Raw genomic sequence first — 20,646 nt, 5'->3', positions numbered from 1 at the left:
TGGTTCGAGACCTGCTTGGTGCCTTACAGAAACCTTAGACCCCTGCCTCTTTTAACCCAGCCCTCAATCCATTGCATTCCATCTAAAAAATAAAATGTCAGGCTTACAAAGATTGTGGAAGGTAATGGGGACATTGCTGCGAACCAGAGATGAAAATTAAATCACTGTAAAGAGTTGGGGAACATTTGTACATAAGGAAACTGGGGAAATGAGCCAATGACTGTGCTGAACATTATGGTCTCTTGTGATTCTGGATTAGTTTAAAGTTTATAAGTCTCTGCTTATATTGCCTTTTTTAATGGGTTATTCTGTTTGTTTGTTTTCTACTTGCCAACGCTACTTAACTTTATATAATAAACTTTTACATTCAGGACAAACATTTGCTCTTATGCTCTTAATTGTTCTTTCCATGTAACTTCACAATCCATTCTCCACAACCTCCTCTGATTTCTTGAGCACCCATTCATTTATTTATGCAGTTCCAAAACCACCATTTCACTTTATTTTTATTTTCTTTACTGTCCTAGACAATCCTTCACTTTAGGCCCCTTTACTGTTATTCAGCATCTTGTCTTACTCTGCTGGTTGACTCAAGTTACAGATGCTGCATTTAGTGACAAGTCCTGATTCAACTGTGTTCATGCAGCTGTTGGGGCTGTCCTTGTTAAGGGGTGTAAACTGCCTTGAGTACCTCAATGTAGAAAGGCAGAATACCAAATTTAAAAAGAGAAATGAAATATACTTGGTTGGTAAAGCCAGAGCAAGATAGAAGTTCCTAAACTGGTAAGTAAAATAATCCCAGCAACACTCTAAAAAGAATATTTATTTTATAAACATAAAGCCAAATGCTGCCCAAATACCCTTTTGCAACCAAATATTTATGTCAAATACATCCCCTTTCCACTTTGGCAACCTGCAAGGTTTCGTAGATAAGTTACCGCTTTTCAAGAACTACACACCAGTTCCCTTGGTCATAGTAACTCTCTTGTACCTCTATGCAATCTAGCCTCTTGCAGAGCGCTTCCAGTTCTCCTTTGGAGAAGACATGGTAATAACGGTGAAATATGGGACTAAGTTCCTGCGAGTCTGCAGAGCATCCCACAGGCTGATGAGACTGGACATGCCTGGATTTCTTCTTCATGCCATCTTTCAGGTGCCAAGGGACCAGCAAGTCTTGGGAGCCAAAGGATGTTCTGTTGGTATGAACGGGCAGTTTGGCATGAACGGCCTGGTTTGCATTGCAACACCTGCTCTTGGGGTGCACTGAACTTTGGCAGTCACTGTCGCCTGTTTCCTCTACTGTGTCACTGCCGAGCTCTTCCGACGCACCACCGCGGGCTCTTTTTTCTTTCAGGTATTTAGACTTCTGGTTCTTGTATTCCTGTTCCATAGCCCAGACATAAATGAGGGCTCTTCCACCCGGCCTCAGCAGCCGGACTAATTCGCAGAGAGCGGCCAGCCTTCTCTCCTGGTCAAGGGGAAAGCAGATCAAGTCAGTCCAAAGGTTAACAGCAGCAGGACTGCAAGTGAGAGCAACGCCTCGAGTACAGCAAAGGAAAACTGACCTGCTCTAGTGGTTTATATAATCAGGAACACCTGTACTGCTCTTTATCTGTTTATTTGGTAAAATAATTTTTTTCCTGCTCTGTAATACCCAAGGCAATTATCAACCTCCATTTAAACGCTGTAGTTTTTCTCTTAAAAGACTGCTTATGCTTGCCATTTTTATGATTGCTTGCTCAAATGAAAAAGGAGCAACCGTCACAGATGTAAGCACATTGTTGTAAGGTGTGCCCAAGTAAGGAAAAAAAGATAACAATTGGTGCCTAAATCTGGATGTTTCATAACAAGACAATCCATAATCTGGGCCCTGGCTCTTCTATGCAAGAAGGGTTTGCTCCTCCCACCTACCAATGGCATCTCAGATGGTGGTAGGATACAGAACAGGGCCTCCTCCCCTAAGAACTGGAGTGTGTGCACAGGTTCATATGGGCAGAAGTAGCTCTTTGGGTATCCAGCGCCAAGCCTTGGGCACCATAGCTTTCCATATCCTGAAACGTGTGTTTGTTGCATATAGAAGCTGGAGTAAAGCAAGCCGGCATAAATTAAGCAGCTGTGACGTATACCAGATTCAAATTCCTGCTTAGGAGTGGGACTACTGCTGACTGAGCCAGCCTAAGCCTGGCAGAGGGAAAACAAGTACAGTGGTACCTCAGGTTAAGTACTTAATTCGTTCCGGAGGTCCGTACTTAACCTGAAACTGTTCTTAACATGAATCACCACTTTAGCTAATGGGGCCTCTTGCTGCCGCTGGGCCACTGGAGCACGATTTCTGTTCTCATCCTGAAGCAAAGTTCTTAACCTGAAGCACTATTTCTGGGTTAGCGGAGTCTGTAACCTGAAGAGTATGTAACCTGAAGCGTATGTAACCTGAGGTACCACTGTACTTAAGACAGTATTTGAGTGACACCACCTTTTCTGCTGGTTTAATTTATGCTAGGTGGCTGGGGAGTTAGGGCTGGGCAATATATCATCCAAAACCGGTTTGAAGTCCATATCGGCTTCATAGTTTTTGACCTGGCAATATATTGCAAATTATGATGTGTGTGTGTGTGTGCATGCGCTATGCAAAAATCACAATGTGGGAAAAACCCTGAAGCCAGCTAATGCCTTTACATAGTTCCATCCTTATTTCAGATGTTGTAATATATCAGTATATCACAATGTTTAGCTGGTGATATATTGTGATGTTGAAAACCAGATATCGCCCTGCCCTACTTAAGATCCAGGCTGAGTCGCCCCCTCCACACATCCTTTTTAGGGCTTACGATGGCTTAAGATCCACCAGGCTCAACTCAGCCAGCTGGGCCCTAGTTAAGTCTGGATGGGGAAGATGCCTCTGGCTGAGCCAAGAATGGGGTGTTATGCCAATATAGCCTGGCTGCACCAGAAACCTCCCAGCTCAGCCAGAGACCCATTGGATGGATCCTAACTCCGCCCACCCTGGTTCATCTCGCTATAGGATGGCTCTCTTAGCCAGCTAATGGCTGAGAAGTTAAACATGGGTGTCCTGATGGCCTAGCCCCACCCATCAACGGAAAAGAAAGTGCAACGGAAACCAGCTCATATTGGCTGAAAGCCAAAGTGGATGATGGGTCTTGGCCAAGACCCTTGGGAAGCTGCTGTCCTTCGGAAGAGACAGTGATGGGATAGATGGACCCAGTACAGGCGTACCTTGGTTCTCGAACGTAATCCATTCCAGAAGTCCATTCAGCTTCTGAAAATGTTCGAAAACCATGGCGCGGCTTCCGATTGGCTGCAGGAGCTTCCTGCACCCAATCAGAAGCCACAGAAGCCATGTCAGACGTTTGGTTTCCAAAAAACGTTCGCAAACCGGAACACACACTTCCAGGTTTTCGGCATTCGGGAGCCAAAATGTACGAGTACCAAGGCGTTCAAGAACCAAGTTATGACTGTATAAGACATCCAGTGTTGCTGTGTAAAGGAAATGGCAACAAATCTTAGGGAAGAGTTTAACTTACCACTGTTGAAAAATGGTGGATGACGGCAATGGAGATACAGGCATCACATGAGCTGCTTCGTACTGGTACTCTGAGAGCATCACACACAAAGGCTTGAAATCCCTTCTCTCCACAAATGTCCACAAGAGTCATGCTACGGTCACAGCCAAACTGCAAGAGAAAATGGGAAGGACTGCACTCTTAACAAGATACATACAAAAGTTTCATGCGGATTTTGCAAAAATCACCTACAGGCAGGATATCTACTTTCCTTCAGACATTTCCCCCCCCCCCCCAACAAAGCCTGCAAGTATTTTGAATTTCTGGCACATTTTTTTCCTCTGCGGAAGAAATAATTGAGTATCTCAAGGTTGGATCTCACTTCTTCAAAATTTTAACTGCATACTTGTGTAGAAATTTGAAGAAAGAAGGAATAAAAGAGGACTGTCGAGATGTGACACGCTCAAATGGCACCTCTGGATTTCTCCAGCATGTGTGGTAGAAATGCCGTCTCCTTTGAAATGCTGCACTGCGGTGGCTGTCTTGTCTTCTGAGCCTCCTCTGTTCCACAATGTCCCAGTAAAGTAGTTCGTTATCATTTGGATTTTGCAGAGGGTGTCAAAAGCAAAGTGCTCCTTACTCCCAGAATAAAATAATTTAGTTTCCTTTCCTCAAAATGTCGTTGGCCTTTGGTAGAAGCTAACACCTATTTTTTTTATTTTTAAAAATGCAATTAAATAAAAAGAATTTAAAAAGCATTGCAAACAAGGCAAATTTTGACCAGCAGCTATTTCTACCAGGAAGCTGCTTTATATAGTCTATTTAGTTCAGAACTGTCTGTGTTGATTGCCAGCTGCTCTCCAGGATTTCAGACAGGGATATTCCATCCCAGGCCCAACTGGAGTTGCTGTGGATTGAAGCTCGTACCTTCTGCGTGGACGCTAGATGCTCTACCAATGAGCTAGGACTCCCTCCCTGAAATCTTGAGAAAGATTAAAGAAATTTAAGGCACCACTCAACTTCAAACAGGGATTTTAGCCAATGAAGCCGCAGCACTTAAGAGTCCAATGAGGTTCAAAGGTTTAAGTAGCCTTATAGCTCAGCTGGTTAAAGCATGGTGCTGATAACACCAAGGCTGCAGGTTTGATCCCTGTATGGGACAGCTGCCTATTCCTGCTTTGCAAGGGCTTGGACTAGATGATGTTCAGGGTCCCTTCCACCTCTAGAAGTCTATGAACAATTCTATGAAAGGGTTCCATGTACAAACAAGCAGCTGAAAAGAGGAGAAAGTGAGTGCTTCATTGACTGTATCTGTGGCCACCTTCCATGATTAAAAAAAGAGGCACAATTCTTCTGATTTCAATCACATTCTGTCCCACATATGTACAGTATAAATTGACTGGGAAGCAGGAATTCAATCAAAAAGACAATACTGGAGTGACCTTGAAAAGAGGCAACACTGTACTCTGATGAAATGTAATGAGCTGCAGCTAAGCTAACCAAGAGGAAGAAAGCCTACGACCGGCAGAATATGAGGTTCCTAATTTGCATCTAAATTACATCAAATAATTGTGAAGTCGGGCTTACTTGTAACGTCCTATGTATTAAAGCGAATCCAGTACTGCCCAAAACAAAAGATTAGATCTTGCACTGGGAGGTGGGGAGGGGGGAAGACCCCAGGAGCATTGCCTACCTCAATTGAGATGCAGAGAAGAAACTGCAAAGGCTACAGAGGCTTCAGATTAAATTTGCATTTGATATAAATAATACGATGGGAGCTGCAGGCATGCCCATAATGACTGGACACAGATAATTACAAGTTGCTAAGAAGATGTAATGATCTTACTGGATTATCAGAGGCACCTTCATATTATTTTAATTAACTCATTCTGCCTTTCCCCCCATGCTTATGTGAACCAGGGTTTCATCTGGATCAGCCCATCATCCCGTCTGAAATCCCAACGTTTAGCCTTGCAGCAGGTGAAGTAACAAAGACGAACACTCCTGAGCATCTGCAGAGTGCCTTTGCCTCACATCCATAACCATACATTTGAAGCAGTATTTTGTTGTTGTTTAGTCGTTTAGTTGTGTCCGACTCTTTGTGACCCCATGGACCAGAGCACGCCAGGCACTTCTGTCTTCCACTGCCTCCCGCAGTTTGGTCAGGCTCATGTTTGTAGCTTCGAGAACACTATCCAACTATCTTGTCCTCTGTCGTCCCCTTCTCCTTGTGCCCTCCATCTTTCCCAACATCAGAATCGTTTCCAGGGAGTCTTCTCTTCTCATGAGGTAGTCAAAGTACTGGAGCCTCAGCTTCAGGATATGTCCTTCCAGTGAGAACTCAGGGCTGATTTCCTTCAGAATTGATAGGTTTGATCTTCCTGCAGTCCATGGGACTCTCAAGAGTCTCCTCCAGCACCATAATTCAAAAGCATCAATTCTTCGGCGATCAGCCTTCTTTATGGTCCAGCTCTCACTTCCATACATCACTACTGGGAAAACCATAGCTTTAACTATACGGACCTTTGTTGGCAAGGTGATGTCTCTACTTTTTAAGATGCTGAAGCAGTATTATACCACTTTAAACAGTCATAGAATCATAGAGTTGGAAGGGATCCAGAGGATCATCTAGTCCAGACATGTCCAACCGGTTGACCACGATCGATAGGTAGATCCCCTGGTGATCCTGATCGCGGGCTTAAGTAAACTGCAATCCTCTCCCACAAAAGCTCAACAACCATTATCTCTCCCAAAAAACTCAGGTCAATCCCCCCCCCCCCAAAAAAGCTCAACAACTGTGGTCAATCCTCAATGACAATGGGTAGATCACTGCCAGTTTATTCATACTGGGAGTAGAACACAGTCTCTTGGGAGTTTGACGGGCCTGATCTAGTCCAACCCCCTGAGATGCAGGAATCTCAACACATGGTCCCCCATGGCTTTCCCCAGAGAATCTTAGGAGCTGTTCTGTTCTTCCTGTCCACATTTCTTGAGGCTGTGAAGGAAAGAAACCAAAGTGCCATGGTTTCACCCTATAATAGAGCCATATTTTTGGCAGTGGCCACATTTATTTCTATTACCAGGTTAGCGACGGAGATGGGAAGATGCAAAATATAATAATTATTAGGGAGCCTGCCATCCACAAGATGCTGATTATCTCCCCAAGCTCAGGGAACAAAAAGAACCACAGGATACTGTGGTCATTTTAGCTTTACCTCACAATAACTAACTCCTCCTGGTGGAATTAGATCATTTAAGTCCATTTGAAACCTGATTGATGCGACTCATCAGAAAGCTGATGGAGAGAGAACTACATCTAATTTTGAAATCCAGCCACCAAATGAAATTATGTGGCTCCCTAGAGAAACATCTCAGCTATAACTAATAGCATGAGAGTCTCGAGGAAGCAAATTAAATTCGGGCAAATTCATACAAACACAGCAAGAAAGATGACAGCATGCAGCCACAGTGCGAGACAGAGAAAGGAGAGAGAAATTCCCTTGCTTCACTTGTTCTGAGTCAGACCTTTAACATTTCTTTCACGTAGTGTTTTGTTTTCCCTCACAGAGAGCTGCCGCGTCACCTTTCAGAGAGAAGGGGCTGCGTCTAAAAACGAGAAGGCCATCTCTCGTTGCCACGAAAAGGAGAATTGTGTCATATACCCAGTGGGCTCCTTATTTTTATTTTTGGCTTTCTTTTCACCTGTCTGCTGTTTTGAGTCCTTCACCTACAAAATATGTTCCCTTTTCATTGGCTAATAAAGCAATACTTTGATTGAAAGGATGTGTGAGGTTCCCATCATCCCAAATCCACATTTGCCTTTTGGCCAGTGTAGCAAATCTATCACTTGCTTCCAATCCCCAAGAGTCTCTCTCAAAAATCTCTTGGTAATTTTAACACTCCTTTGGCCATTTCTCACACACTCTGTCAAACAATTCAGACCCAAGCTAAAACCACACCAAATTTATGAAGTGAGCCGTTGTGATGTTGCCGGGCATGCTGCAATAATACTGGAGCAACCTGATGTATGTTTATTATTATCATCGTTATAACTGGCAGGCATATTTATCTCCCTTCTTTCTGCGCACTGATAAAATAAAAGTTCCTATTATAATTCCCTGTCTGGAATTATAATGCATCTGCTTCAGGCAATTTATTTTTAACCAGAAGGAATCTACTGATTTATAAGTGGGCGTGTTTATGCCTGAATGTTGTAGCCTGAAAATAATTATTAGTTGATTTGGGATATTAACTACATTGCAGACGCCAGTTCCTGAATGAGGGAGCTTGCTGGAGAGACAAATCTTAATGACGGATTGCCGCAAAGAGGGAGAAAGTTTAGCAACAATAAAGCTTCTCTTGGCCTCTTCAGGAGCAAGTCTGCTTGGGGTTTGCTTACTGTCTAAAAGTGGCTTTCGAATTGTGTGCCAGTTAACATTTTATTACTCGTAGGGAGCAATCTTAAGGCTAGGGTCTATCAGCTGAGATGTCATAGGATTTGGTAGAAGACCAGTTACACTGGCAGAAGCCAAATATGCCACCATCATAAGAGGTAGGCCAGTGGAAGACTTCAGATATGTCGACTGAACTTCAGAAGAGTCTGATGGATCAGGCCAACAGTCCAGAACTGTATTCTGATAGTGGCTGACCAGATACCTATGGGAAACCCAAAAGCAGGATTCGAGCACAAGAGCTTCAGGCACTCTCTACTCCTGTGGTTTCCAGCAAGTGGTATTCAGAAGCATTGCTGCCTCTAACTGTGGAGGCAGAACACAGTCAAAATGGCAAGCAGCCCATTGATTACCCTTCCCTTCATGCATCTGTCCTTTAAAGCCATCTAGGTTAGCGGTCATCACTGTTTCCTGTGGGAGCAAGTTCCATAGTTTCACTATGCGCTGAGCTGATTAAAGTTCCTGGAATATTCCAAACCAAAGATACCCGGAAGAAGACTAGAGAAACACATTTGTGCATGTAGGCTTTGTGCTCTAAAGCAGGGGTGGCCAAGTCACAATCCACGGGGCCATATCTGCCCTACAAAGCAATTTTACCTGGCCCTTGGCAATCTACCTACTTTTAATCAGTGTGGGGTTAACATTTTGCCCCCAGTGCGGTAATGAAAGTGAGGGGTTTTCTTCCACGTCTCTGAACTGTGCATGTAATTCCTTGGCAATGTCTAAGCTCCTTTTTATTAGAGCTATGAAGCTCTTACCTGCCCGTGGACTGTCTCACCAGAGTGGTGCATGCTCTAGTTATCTCCCACTTGGACTACTGCAATGCGCTCTACGTGGGGCTACCTTTGAAGGTGACCCGGAAACTACAACTAATCCAGAATGCGGCAGCTAGACTGGTGACCGGGGGCGGCCGCCAAGACCACATAACACCTACATTGAAAGACCTACATTGGTTCCCAGTACGTTTCCAAGCACAATTCAAAGTGTTGGTGTTGACCTTTAAAGCTCTAAACAGCCTCGGCCCAGTATACCTGAAGGAGCATCTTCCCCCCCATCATTCTGCCCGGACACTGAGGTCCAATGCCGAGGGCCTTTTGGCAGTTCCCTCACTGCAAGAAGCAAAGCTACAGGGAACCAGGCAGAGGGCCTTCTCGGTAGTGGCACCTGCCCTGTGGAACACCCTTCCATCAGATGTCAAAGAGATAAACACCTGACATTTAGAAAACATCTGAAGGCAGCCCTGTTCAGGGAAGTTTTTAATGTGTGACATTTTGATGTATTTTTAATCTTTGTTGGAAACCGCCCAGAGTGGCTGGGGAAACCCAGCCAGATGGGTGGGGTACAAATATTATTATTATTATTATTATTGACTTGACAATGGTTTGGAAGGCAATGTGGTTCCTGAGAAAACAGAAATTGGTCACCTTTGCTCTGGGAGCAGGGGTAGGGAGCCTGTGTCCTTCAGGGGACCTCAACCAGCGGCCAGGGATTATGGGGGTCGAAGTCCATCAAAATGTGAAAGGCCACAGATTGCCCATCCTTGCTCTACTTTGTCTTTTCCCCCCTCTGGCTTTGTACTTTGAACAGCAGCTGTGAAATGTACTCTGCAGCTGAAGCAGCTCTCCTGGGGTTTTAATCTTCAAGCGCTGCCTGAAAAGGGGTGTGTGTGTGGAACTTTGCTCTCTGTGTTATCACATTTTCTTGACTTTTCTTGGGATTATTACATATAACCTCAGGTATCATTATATGGTAATACAGCATGAATCCAGGCACAGTCGGTCAAACCGGTTAGGCTTGTAATGGCAAAATTTAGTTGTCAAAATACAGACGCAGCAGTTTCAGGACACACTGGAGAGGAAAAACTTCAAGGCAGTGGGAAAAGCCAAGATGGGACTGGGGGGCACAATTTCAGGGGGATCCCCACCTGGAACCAAGAGCTGCAGAAGTCTAGGTCTATGGCCAAGAATAAGACGCTACAACAATTGTTTCTGCACAGGCTTGATGGGCTTCTACGGAGAGCAGAAATGTGAAACACTGGTGGTAACGGCAGGCGGTATAAGTGTCCTGATCCATATCTCTGTCCCCACCAGGAGGCAAGATGCTACAGCTGCCCCTGCTGGCTTTGTGCTGGTGGACCCTGGACAAGAAAGAGAAGCCAGGAGTTTCAGAACAATGGAAAGCAGCCCTGCGATGGAAGGAGGAGGAGGGAACGAGTTCACTCAAAGATAAAGGGATACTGTTCATTTTTAATCATCTCAAAAGCGAGTGCCAATTTGCCTCTCCACATCCATAATTTGCAGCCGAGTGCATTACAGCCAGTGCCAGCAACTGACAGCCAGGATCCCACCATGATGGCAAGCACATGCTCCAGGTTCCAGATTCGGCCACCCACAACCCTGGCCTGGTTCTGACACATGCCACAATTGTTATGACGGCTTTATTGGGCTTTAGGAACTCTTTATCATTTTGAATGGCCTGTTTGAATATTGGCTCAACTCAGGTGACCTTCCAAAGCCAAATAAAAGTCAGAATCGCCATCTGAGGGATTGGAAACATCCTCCCCCTGATTCCAGCCTATATATTCGAAACTGAACTACTGTGTTGTAAGTCACTTTGTGGGACCTTTTTGGGAGGCAAGGGAAAGGAGGAGAAAGAAAAAGAAAAAGGGAGGGAAAGCTTTCCATGCAGGAAAAATGTCACAGGAGAGGCAATTCTGATAGGTTAACTATCCCCTTCAAAGCAAGGAGGACTAAAGCCACATAGTTCCTTACCATATGTAAGTCTTTGTGGACTCCTAAATACTTTCCGTTGCCACAGCCGACATCAGCCACAACAGCCCCACACGGCAAAGTCCTCAGGAATTCAACCACTCGCGGCCATGGGCTGTGTCTCGTGCTACTGAAGTGTGTGGCAATCCCTTCATACACCTCGTGGACATACTTTTCTTCTAGCTTGGAGGCTTCTCTCTCATTATCCGGGAAGGAAGGCTCTGTGTCCTTACGCTGACTGTCACACACAGAAGGATAAGCTACAGGGTAGGAAAGGAGAAGGATTTCTTTGTCCGTAAACAGAACACAGTGCTCCAAACCAGAGCGGTCCATTTTGGATTGCGCTCACTTAACAGAGAATTCTGAAAACCGCAAACCAAACTGCACATTTTGTTTCAGTTTTAAAATTGAATTGAATTTAAAATGGCACATCTATTACCTAGTTAGTGATCTACACTAATCTATACATTTGATGAACTAAATCAGTGTTTCTCAAACTTGGGTCTCCAGCACTTTTTGGACTACAATGCCCATCATCCACTGGTCTTGCTAGCTAGCTGGAGACTCAAGTTTGGGAAACACTGAACTATATCTCGGTTTAAACTGAGATACTCTAAGAGGATCAGGGTGCAAGAGTATGGTATGGGCAGAGTAGTTACTAGACCTAGGTTTACATCCTAGGAACTGTATCTGAAAAACACTATGGCCAGGATCCAAAACACAAGAAGTATTCTACCCATGCATGGGGCTTTGAAGACCCTACCCCTTGTACTTTGAGCCCCCTGTGCACCCTCCAAAATTCTGGGGATCTTTTGGAGTGCCATCTCTCAAGGCATAAGGGGCTTCTACTAGAAGGAAAGATCAGCAACCCTATAATCATGATTACAAAGACTCACTTTGCATGTCTGCATGTAACTGTCAATATTAACCATGGTTTAGAGTTACATTGCACCGAAGTTAATGGTTCATGTGAAACAATAATACCAAATTCTGGCTCAAAAGAGAACCATGGTTAGAATAACCTGTTGCATAGTTAGCACCAGTGCACAAATAACTCTTCAAAACTTTTAATGTTGAGATGGGAAGGGAGGGAAGACTTCTCTTTGGGGAGGGGAGCAGGGGAGGAGAGTGAGTGCGTGCCCCTAGGCTGGATCTCAATTTGCAAACCATGGTTTCCATGCTATATCTGCACCATGTTGCATGCAAAAATGGTACAACTGCATCGTACAAGTTTAAATAAGGGCGAAGGCAGGATGCTTCATGGCATGGTGTGGAACCAGCAACAAAAAGCCCAAACTTATATTGGGTGACTACATAGAAGAACGCTCCCTAGGTGTGCCGATGTGGCAACAAACCTTAACAGCAATTCCCAAAGTTTACACCATAAGAAGCAAATAAAAAAAAAATTCTCTGAACACATCAATCAGATTGTTTGTGTAAAACTGTCTGAACTACTAGAGCTACGCTCGACTCAAAAGTCTTACTTTGATTAAGATGCGCGTTCTGTGCTAAAGGGTTTCTTTGGCCACAGGAATGCTTTCTGGAGGCTAAAAGGTGGGAAATATTGCTTACTCCTGCTGCACTTTCAAAGACAAATTTGTCGCTAGTCGAGAAAAAGGGGTAGTGGTTTGTTTTTAAAAGGAGACAAAAAAGAAAAAAAGGTTATTTCCAGGTGAAATCAATATTGTGTAGCAGCAGCAGACCAACCAAGGAATAAAAGCCCTGTAGTGCAACAGACCCAGTCAAAAGGGCAGGAATCTAACTGATCACCTGCTGCTGCTCCACCCAACCAATCAGAGGTGGCAAAGCTGGAGAGAGGGAGGGGTTTGGAAGGGATAGCATTAAGTGTTGCAAAGGAAATGGGTCAGCCCTGAGTGAACCATGACCATAGCTGTCAACTTACAGATTTGAAAATAAGGGACCAGCAGCCTCAAAAATAAGGGATCAGCAGCCAAAATAAGTGATTTTCCAAGCACAGCTATGTTCAGCTTCTGAGCCCCTCCAAGGCAAAGGTAGAAAGCCCAGCCAGCAGCCAAACGAAGCCTCAAGCAGTGGTTCCCACAGCGCAGTAACCCGGCAAAGGGGATGAAGCAAGGAAAACCACCATCACCTCTCCGCTGGGAAGCGCTAAGCAAAGGCGAGTCCCCAGGCAACGCGGCCGATTTGATCGGCACAAGGCATGCAAGCTCCACCCCCCCAGTCATTCTTAGACTCCGTATTGGGTGAGCAACGCAGCCAAGCAACACAGTTGGAGCCTCCCTCCTCCCTGGCCGGCAGGGAGGGAGGGAGAGGAGCTGCTTCCTTTGAAACCCGGGAAATTTAAGGGACATCATCAATAAGGGACAGCAGCAGGACACGGCGCTGCGATAAGGGAGTTTCCTGCCAAATAAGGGACGGTTGACAGCTATGACCATGACATGTTGAGAGTCCTGGGAGTGGGAAGGGTAATGGGACCAGTAGGAATGTAGTGGTCACCAGTGGTCACGCCCTAGGGCACGGTTGGCAAGAATATCCAGAGAGGAGGAAAGAAGTGCCCCTACTGCAGGCTGTTAGCTCTCATAGGCCTTCCACTCAGCCCTAGTTTATTCCTTTGGGGCTCCCATATTGCCAAGACAGCTTATTCCACAACTGGAGGCCAGGAGAGCCCAGAGACGAGTGCATGACACTCCTGGGATACAGGAGGGATAGATTATATGGTGCCCTCCAGATCTTGCCATACTGCAACACCCATCAGCCCAGCCAGCAGCATGGTCAATGGTGAGGAAGGCCAGAGTTGCAGTCTGCAACATCTGCAGGATACCACGTTGGCTACTGCTGCAATACATGGTAAGATGCTATAGCCTCAGCAAGACATGTTGAAGCTTGCTTTTTAAAAATGCATTTCTTTTACAGGATTTGAATGCTGCTTAATTGCAAAAACGGTTTGCATAAAATATACATTAATATTATTGATAAAAGTCAGAAGTTGAAAACGAATTTACCCAAAAGAATTTAAAATTATAAATAAGATCTGCAGTTAAAATACTCATTCTAAAGTAAATCACTCATTAAAATATATGTTGACTTTACATAGCTGGCCAGACTTGCCTAAAGAAAAGGAAATTGTTTAGCAGGTGCCAAAAACAGTATGGTTAAGGTCTGGTATCAATGGGCAGGGAGTTCCACAGAGTCAGAACTGCCATGACCGTTTGATTCCGTACAAGTGTAGAATGAACATGGCACAAAGTTTAATGAGAAGCAGTTAATCCAGCCATGCCTTTAAGAGCTGAGGGCTAAGTGGGGGGAGCATAGCCTTAAAGGAGAGGGACCCAACAAGCTCCATTGTTTGTATCTGAACAACTGGAACTTACAGCAATTGCAAGGGCTTCTCCTCACTTTTCTGAAAGTGAAAGATGTCCTTTCTCCCCTCTTGTTCAAGGTTAAATCTCCAATGTCAGCAGTGACAGCTCCAATTTTCTGTCCTTCAGATGCTTGAACAATGTCAAACTTCCTAGGTGTGATGCTTTAAAACAAAACAGAAGCTAGGATTATTATTATTATTATCTAACATGAGGAGGAAGAATAAGAATAAGAGATTGGATTTGATATCCCGCTTTATCACTACCTGAAGGAGTCTCAAAGCGGCTAACAATCTCCTTTCCCTTCCTCCCCCACAACAAACACACTGTGAGGTGAGTGAAGCTGAGAGACTTCAGACAAGTGTGACTGGCCCAAGGTCACCCAGCAGCTGCATGTGGAGGAGCGGAGACACGAACCCGGTTCCCCAGATTACGAGACTACCGCTCTTAACCACTACACTACACTGGCTCACCACACATGACAAACATATTAGATGAAATGGTTCGTGGAAACCTGTGAAATTATGAGACAAGTGTCTAAATGTCTATGTACCTGGGGGGGGACCCATCTCAGGCTCTGCAGGTTTCGGACCACCAGTTCTTGAAACACCAGCATCAGAAGCTTGGCCTGATTGCCCAGTTGGGGGTAAAACAGCCCCCCAGAGACAGTTGGTTCCTCCTGCTCTTCAGAGTTCAAGACTATGACATTGCCGGGCTAAAACAAATTGCTCTGCACTGCAACATATTGCTGCAGGTCCCTCTTGGATCTGCATACCTCATTTGCTGACATTACGGACCTAGGACCCTCGTACCTACGGGACCACCTCTCCTGGTATGTCCCACAGAGGACCTTACAGTCTTCAAATAAAAACATCCTGGAGATCCCGGGCCACAGGGAGGTTAGGCTGGCCTCAACCAGAGCCAGGGCTTTTTCGGCCGTGGCCCCGATCTGGTGGAACACTCTGTCACAAGAGACTAGGGCCCTGCAGGATGTGACATCTTTCCGCAGGGCCTGCAAGACAGAGCTGTTCCACCAGGTCTTTGGCCAAGGCACAGTCCGACCTCCTCTCTCCTTCTGTAATCCTCATAGAACTCTAGCCCAATGGTTGCCATTAATTTGATTCTGAATTGATTTTAGAATGTATTTCAATTAATTGACTGTGATTTTATGTAAATTGTGCTATTTTTACTGTTGTTAGCCGCTCTGAGCCCAGCTTTGGCTGGGGAGGGCGGGATATAAATAAAATTTTATTTTTTGTTATTTATTTATTTGCGGACCTTGATATTGACAAGGGAAATGCCCACAATGCAGACCTTTCAGAGCAAGGGCAATGCCCTGATAGTGCCTCAAAGGAGCCCGGATTCAAATTGCTGATCAGCCATGATGTTCTCTTTGGGCAAGAGGCTGCCTCTTTATTTAATCTACCTCACACGGTTGCTGAGAGAATGAAAGTGGGAGGAAAGACCCATAAATACCATTCTCAAGCACCCGGGAGGATTGGTGGGATCGTAACATAATGAATAAATCTGCCTGGTACAGGAAAAGGAATCTTGGGAACTCTGTTGCCCAAGTATCCCTCTGTACAGTCTGTCTGAGCTTCCTCAGGGAAAACTCCAAATCTTTCTCACGTCCAGCCTTTTCCCCCTCAACTTGATAAACGAGCTTCATTAATGCAGAATTTGCCATGGAGGGGCGGTGTATCTGTCCAGGGGACTAGTTGAGAGCCCGTCAGAATTGCTGACTTGAAAAGTCGTCAGCACTTGACTCCCAGCAAGACAAGCGCTCAGCCTGTTATTGACTTCTATGCTGCTGAGCCGAGTTCAGCCGTGGCAGAATAAACTGCAGCAAATCATATCATTGCTTTGCGAGTTTGAACAAAGCAGACCTAAAAACCACATACCCGTGCACACTACCTCACCATTTTTAGTTATCCTATAACATCTAGCCTGGTTTCTAAAGCCAACATAAATGGGCATATCTTCAAAGGGCCCACGTCCCTGCCTATCACCTCTATTCCTCATGAGTGGAGAATTTGTGGTATTCCAGCTGTTATTGGACTCCGACTCCCATCAGCCCCTGCCAGCATGGCCAATGATCAGGGAGGATGGGAGTTGGAGTCCAGGATCATTTGGAGGACCACAGACTCCCTAGCCCTGCAGTAAATTATCATCATTAACTGGTGACTGCTAAAGAAACAAGAAGGGAAGTCTGTCGCCAGTCTGCTCTGCCATTTTTATGCATGTAATATCATTAACTTATGACTGTCAACACCTACCCATGGGTCCAGAGGTATCTAGATTCTCCAGACATTACCAGCAAGCTACGCTGAGGCAGCATAACTGCTGCAGCATGTCCATCCGGATGTTTGAAATCCATAACAATCTGTGGAAAAGAGGGGGAAATCATCTGTTATTTCTGAGAATTAACTGTAAGTAGGCAACATTTGTAGTGATGTATGGAAGTGAGAGCTGGACCATAAAGAAGGCTGATGGCCAAAGAATCGATGCTTTTGAATTATGGTGCCGGAGGAGACTCTTGAGAGTCCCATGGACTGCAAGAAGATCAAACCGATCCATTCTTAAGGAAAGCAGCCCTGAGTGCTCACTGGAAGGACAGATCCTGAAGCTGAGGCTCCAATACTTTGGCCACCTCATGAGAAGAGAAGATTCCCTGGAAAAGACCCTGATGCTGGGAAAAAGATGGAGGGCACAAGGAGAAGGGGACGACAGAGGACGAGATGGTTGGATAGTGTTCTCAAAGATACCAGCATGAGTTTGACCAAACTGCGGGAGGCTGTGGAAGACAGGAGGGCCTGGCGTGCTCTGGTCCATGGGGTCACGAAGAGTCGGACACAACTAAACGACTAAACAACAACAACAACAGGCAAGATTTGCCACAGAAGTCAGCATTTTGATTGTCTGTGTATGGACACAGCAGGCATTTGCACTCAGAATCACACAGTCTTTGGGAACACAGAAGCTGCCTTGTACAGAATCAAGACATTTGTCCACCAAGTTCAGTACTGCCTACACTGACTGGAAGCGGCTCTCTAGGTATTCAGGAATGGGACATTCCAAGGTGTACCTAGAGATGTTGGAGATCAAACCTGGGAACCTTCTGACTGCAAAGCAGAAGCTCTGCCACTGAGCTACTGCCCTACAATTTTACAAGGGGTTTTGTGATTGACTGGCTGGATGCAGAGAACTGGTGGGAGGAGGAGGCTGGCAGAAGCTGAAGAAGCAACAGGGTTTAGTGAGCAGGAAGAGTCTGTGACAGAGAGCACTCCAGAACCAGCGGCTGGAGAGGAGGGGGGCCAAGAGTCAGCAACGTTTCAGGCTCATGGGGAGGCCGGGCTGTCCCCCACTTCTGCTGCGACCAGCTCCCCTCCCCTCCAGTTTCCCAGAATCCAAAGCGGTATGATGAGGGCGCAGCAAAGACCGGCAAAATGAAGGAGCCTCAGATTGCTTGGGAAGGAATCAGGGAGGAGGAGACTTAGGGAGTAGTGGGAAGGCAGGGACCTTCGGTCCCCACAACTACCTCATAGGGGCAAGCTCTACCGGGACGAGTTGCTTTGCTCACTAGGCCTGGCCTCCTGAGCTGTCTTGCTTCTTTGAATAAAGAGTCAACTGAAGCCGTGTGAGCTATTGCTGATGTGCTCCTGTCAGGTTTGGACAAATTCATACAGAATAAGGCTATGCATGGCTATTAGTCAAGACAATGATATACTTTCTCCAGGATCAAAGCCAGTATGATTCTGAATACCAGTAGCTGGGGTACACCACGACAGAGCTATTGCCCTCATGTCCTGCTTGTGGGCTTCCCAGAGACATCTAGTTGGCCATTCATTGACGTTTAGGGTGGCCTGCCAGGGCCTAGACATCACCCCTGGTTTTGCAGTCCAAGGCAGGCAGCAAAAAACAAGGAAACTTACAGGACTGCCATACCTTAAAGTCCTTAAAGGACTGCCATACCTGGCTGGTGGGGCTGTGCAAAACCTGGTGGGTTGCAGGTTGTATGGACCACACAAGGAGCAAATAAAAAAATGAAATTACCGTATTTTCCCATGTATAAGACTGTATTTTTCCCAAAAAAATTTAAGTTTAAAGTTGGGGGCATCTTATACATGGAACGTTTAAAATATTTATTTCTTAATTTGGGCTCAAAAAATAGGGGTCGACTTATAGACGAAAAATACGGTAAATGTCCTCCCCCCGCCCCCAAAAGGGACACAACCTAGCACTGGCCATGGCTGAGAACCAGCACTCAAAATGCCCCATTTAAGTACAGTGGTACCTCGGGTTAAGAACTTAATTCGTTCTGGAGGTCCGTTCTTAACCTGAAACTGTTCTTAACCTGAGGTACCACTTTAGCTAATGGGGCCTCCCGCTGCCGCCGTGCCACCACCGCGCGATTTCTGCTCTAATCCTGAAGCAAAGTTCTTAACCCGAGGTACTTTTTCTGGGTTAGCGGAGTGTGTAACCTGAAGCATATGTAACCCAAGGTACCACTGTACACAGGAACCTGCTGGATCAGGCCAGTGGTCCATCTAAGTCCAGCATTTTCTTCTCACAGCAGCCAACCAGATGCCTATGGGAAACCTGCAAGTAGGGACTGTGTGTAGTAGCAACTGGTATTTAGAAGCCTTGATGCCTCCAACAGTGGATATTATAGTGGCAATATGTGTAGAAGAATACATGGAAAAACATTGTTCCAAAACAAATTGATTGATATGCATCAACCAAATTTTGTAAAGGCAAAATATGGCTAGATGGCTTATGGGGGAAATTAAAAACAATATTCACAACACAATAGAAACAGAGTGTGAAACAGAAGAAGCTGTTAGGTGGTGGAGGGAAGTCACAGGGTGAGGAATAAGGAAAAGCTATTTAGATACATACACATAGAATTGAAAATAGCTATAATTCGAAATGTGCTGTAAAGTGTGTTATGAAGATGAAATAATTTAAAATAAAGAATATCAAGTATACACCCACATTTTGCAAGAGGGTTTTGCCCTAGTTCCGCCTCCTCAAATGCCATCGTAGAAGCCTTCCAGAAAGTAATTTCTAGCCCACTTTTAATAATAATAGCAATAATAATTATGATAACAATAATCCTTTTGCAGTTTCAAAGGCTTCTGTTCTGACTCCACCTGGCCGAGGCCACTTGCCGAAGGAGCCAGATAGCACCCCCCCGCCTCTTTGTAAGTCTTTATCCCAGCAGCGCAATCCAAGTCGCCACTTCTTTGTCTCGTCCCCCCCCCACACACACCCACAGACACAAAAGGAAAGGGAGGGAGGTGCATTAAGGCTCCTGGTCTTCTTTTTAATTCACTAAGGACTAGCAATCAATAGCGCTACTTCTGCCACTGCCAAATCAATCCGCCTCTCATGACAGCTTTCCTCCACAGGAGCGATTTCCAATTACTATTTTCGCTTCTACCCATTTTCTTTATTCTCGGAGGTGGCAAAGCCAATGAAGATCAAATTTCCAGCTTGCCCATTGTGCCGACCGCTAAGGACTGCAGTCAATAATACGTGTTATATATACAAATTTTTATATGTGTCTATATTATGGGAGGCGATGCTGGATATCTGATCTCGCACAATCCTTTCCAATGTTTCTTTCAAAGGGGGGGGGGGGTTCGGAATAGCGTGTCTTCACACCCAGCCCTTCCCTCAAAAGCGTGAGCGATACGCATGAAGCTAAGAATACCACTCTGCAGTGTAAACATGACGCTGGAGCGAGCGTTCGTGACGAGGAAATGCGTGGCAGAGCATGCAAAGATGCCTAGATAGACATAGGAGCAGGCGCTTGCATTCTGAAGGCTGCTCCCACTGCTAAAGGCATGGGCAAAATAATGCAAGGGGGGGGAGCAGGGGGAGGTGGGGTGGAGAGAGAGAATTCAAAGAGAAGAGCAGCTGGGAGAGAAAGGGGCATTTCTTTGAGCTAGGAAAGTTCCACAAGGCTGCTTGCACAGAGGTGAAATTGCATTTGGCAGGCCATGTAGACAAAAAAAGAGAGAGAGAGAGAGAGAGAAGGAGGGTGAAATCATTGTTAAAGAGGCTATATAGAAAGTGAGTCATTGTTTGATAATGATAGCTATAACATTGGCATGGGGAATAAGGGATACAATGTGATTTTTTTAAAAAGAAAGAAAGAAAGAGGAACAAAAGCCTTGCAAAGTGATACCTTTATTTGGATCAAATTCTGCAGCTGTAGGACAACTTCCAGATTACACTTAACTCTTCATTCGGCAGATCTGAGGGACGCAACAGCTTGCAAACTCCTACCACGGGGGTTGAACAGCAGCTCACCTCTTTTAAACTTCTATTGAAATGGAACCTGCTTATCTATTACATCTCCTATGATGGATAGAAGCTGAAGATAGAAGATTGAAGCTGAGGCTCCAATACTTTGGCCGCCTCATGAGAAGACTCCCTGGAAAAGACCCTGATGTTGGGAAAGATGGAGGGCACAAGGAGAAGGGGATGAGATGGTTGGACAGTGTTCTCGAAGCTACCAGCATGAGTTTGACCAAACTGCGGGAGGCAGTGGAAGACAGAA

The 20,646-nt window shown here is 45.3% G+C and overlaps 1 protein-coding gene across 5 annotated transcripts in view; it reads right to left on the bottom strand.

Annotated features, from left to right (window-relative positions):
- Positions 1–803: 803 nt before the first annotated feature.
- The window catches only part of ALKBH8 (alkB homolog 8, tRNA methyltransferase), a gene marked incomplete at its 5' end in the record, with an annotated part of 247,603 nt that continues 227,760 nt past the window's right edge, over positions 804–20,646 (bottom strand). For all 5 annotated transcript variants that reach the window (XM_083609114.1, XM_083609111.1, XM_083609110.1 and 2 more), the window contains 5 exons: positions 804–1,468; positions 3,543–3,692; positions 10,744–11,000; positions 14,091–14,242; positions 16,355–16,461. In XM_083609114.1, coding sequence (XP_083465240.1) covers positions 935–1,468; positions 3,543–3,692; positions 10,744–11,000; positions 14,091–14,242; positions 16,355–16,461 — 1,200 coding nt within the window. In that variant the 3' untranslated portion in view covers positions 804–934. The remainder of the gene's footprint in view (positions 1,469–3,542; positions 3,693–10,743; positions 11,001–14,090; positions 14,243–16,354; positions 16,462–20,646) is intronic.

Source organism: Podarcis filfolensis (assembly GCF_964270895.1).
Source record: "Podarcis filfolensis genome assembly, chromosome: 4".
In the NCBI taxonomy this organism is placed as follows: domain Eukaryota; kingdom Metazoa; phylum Chordata; class Lepidosauria; order Squamata; family Lacertidae; genus Podarcis; species Podarcis filfolensis.
Note: the sequence above shows the minus strand (reverse complement) of the source record. Positions and strands in the feature narration are given on the sequence as shown.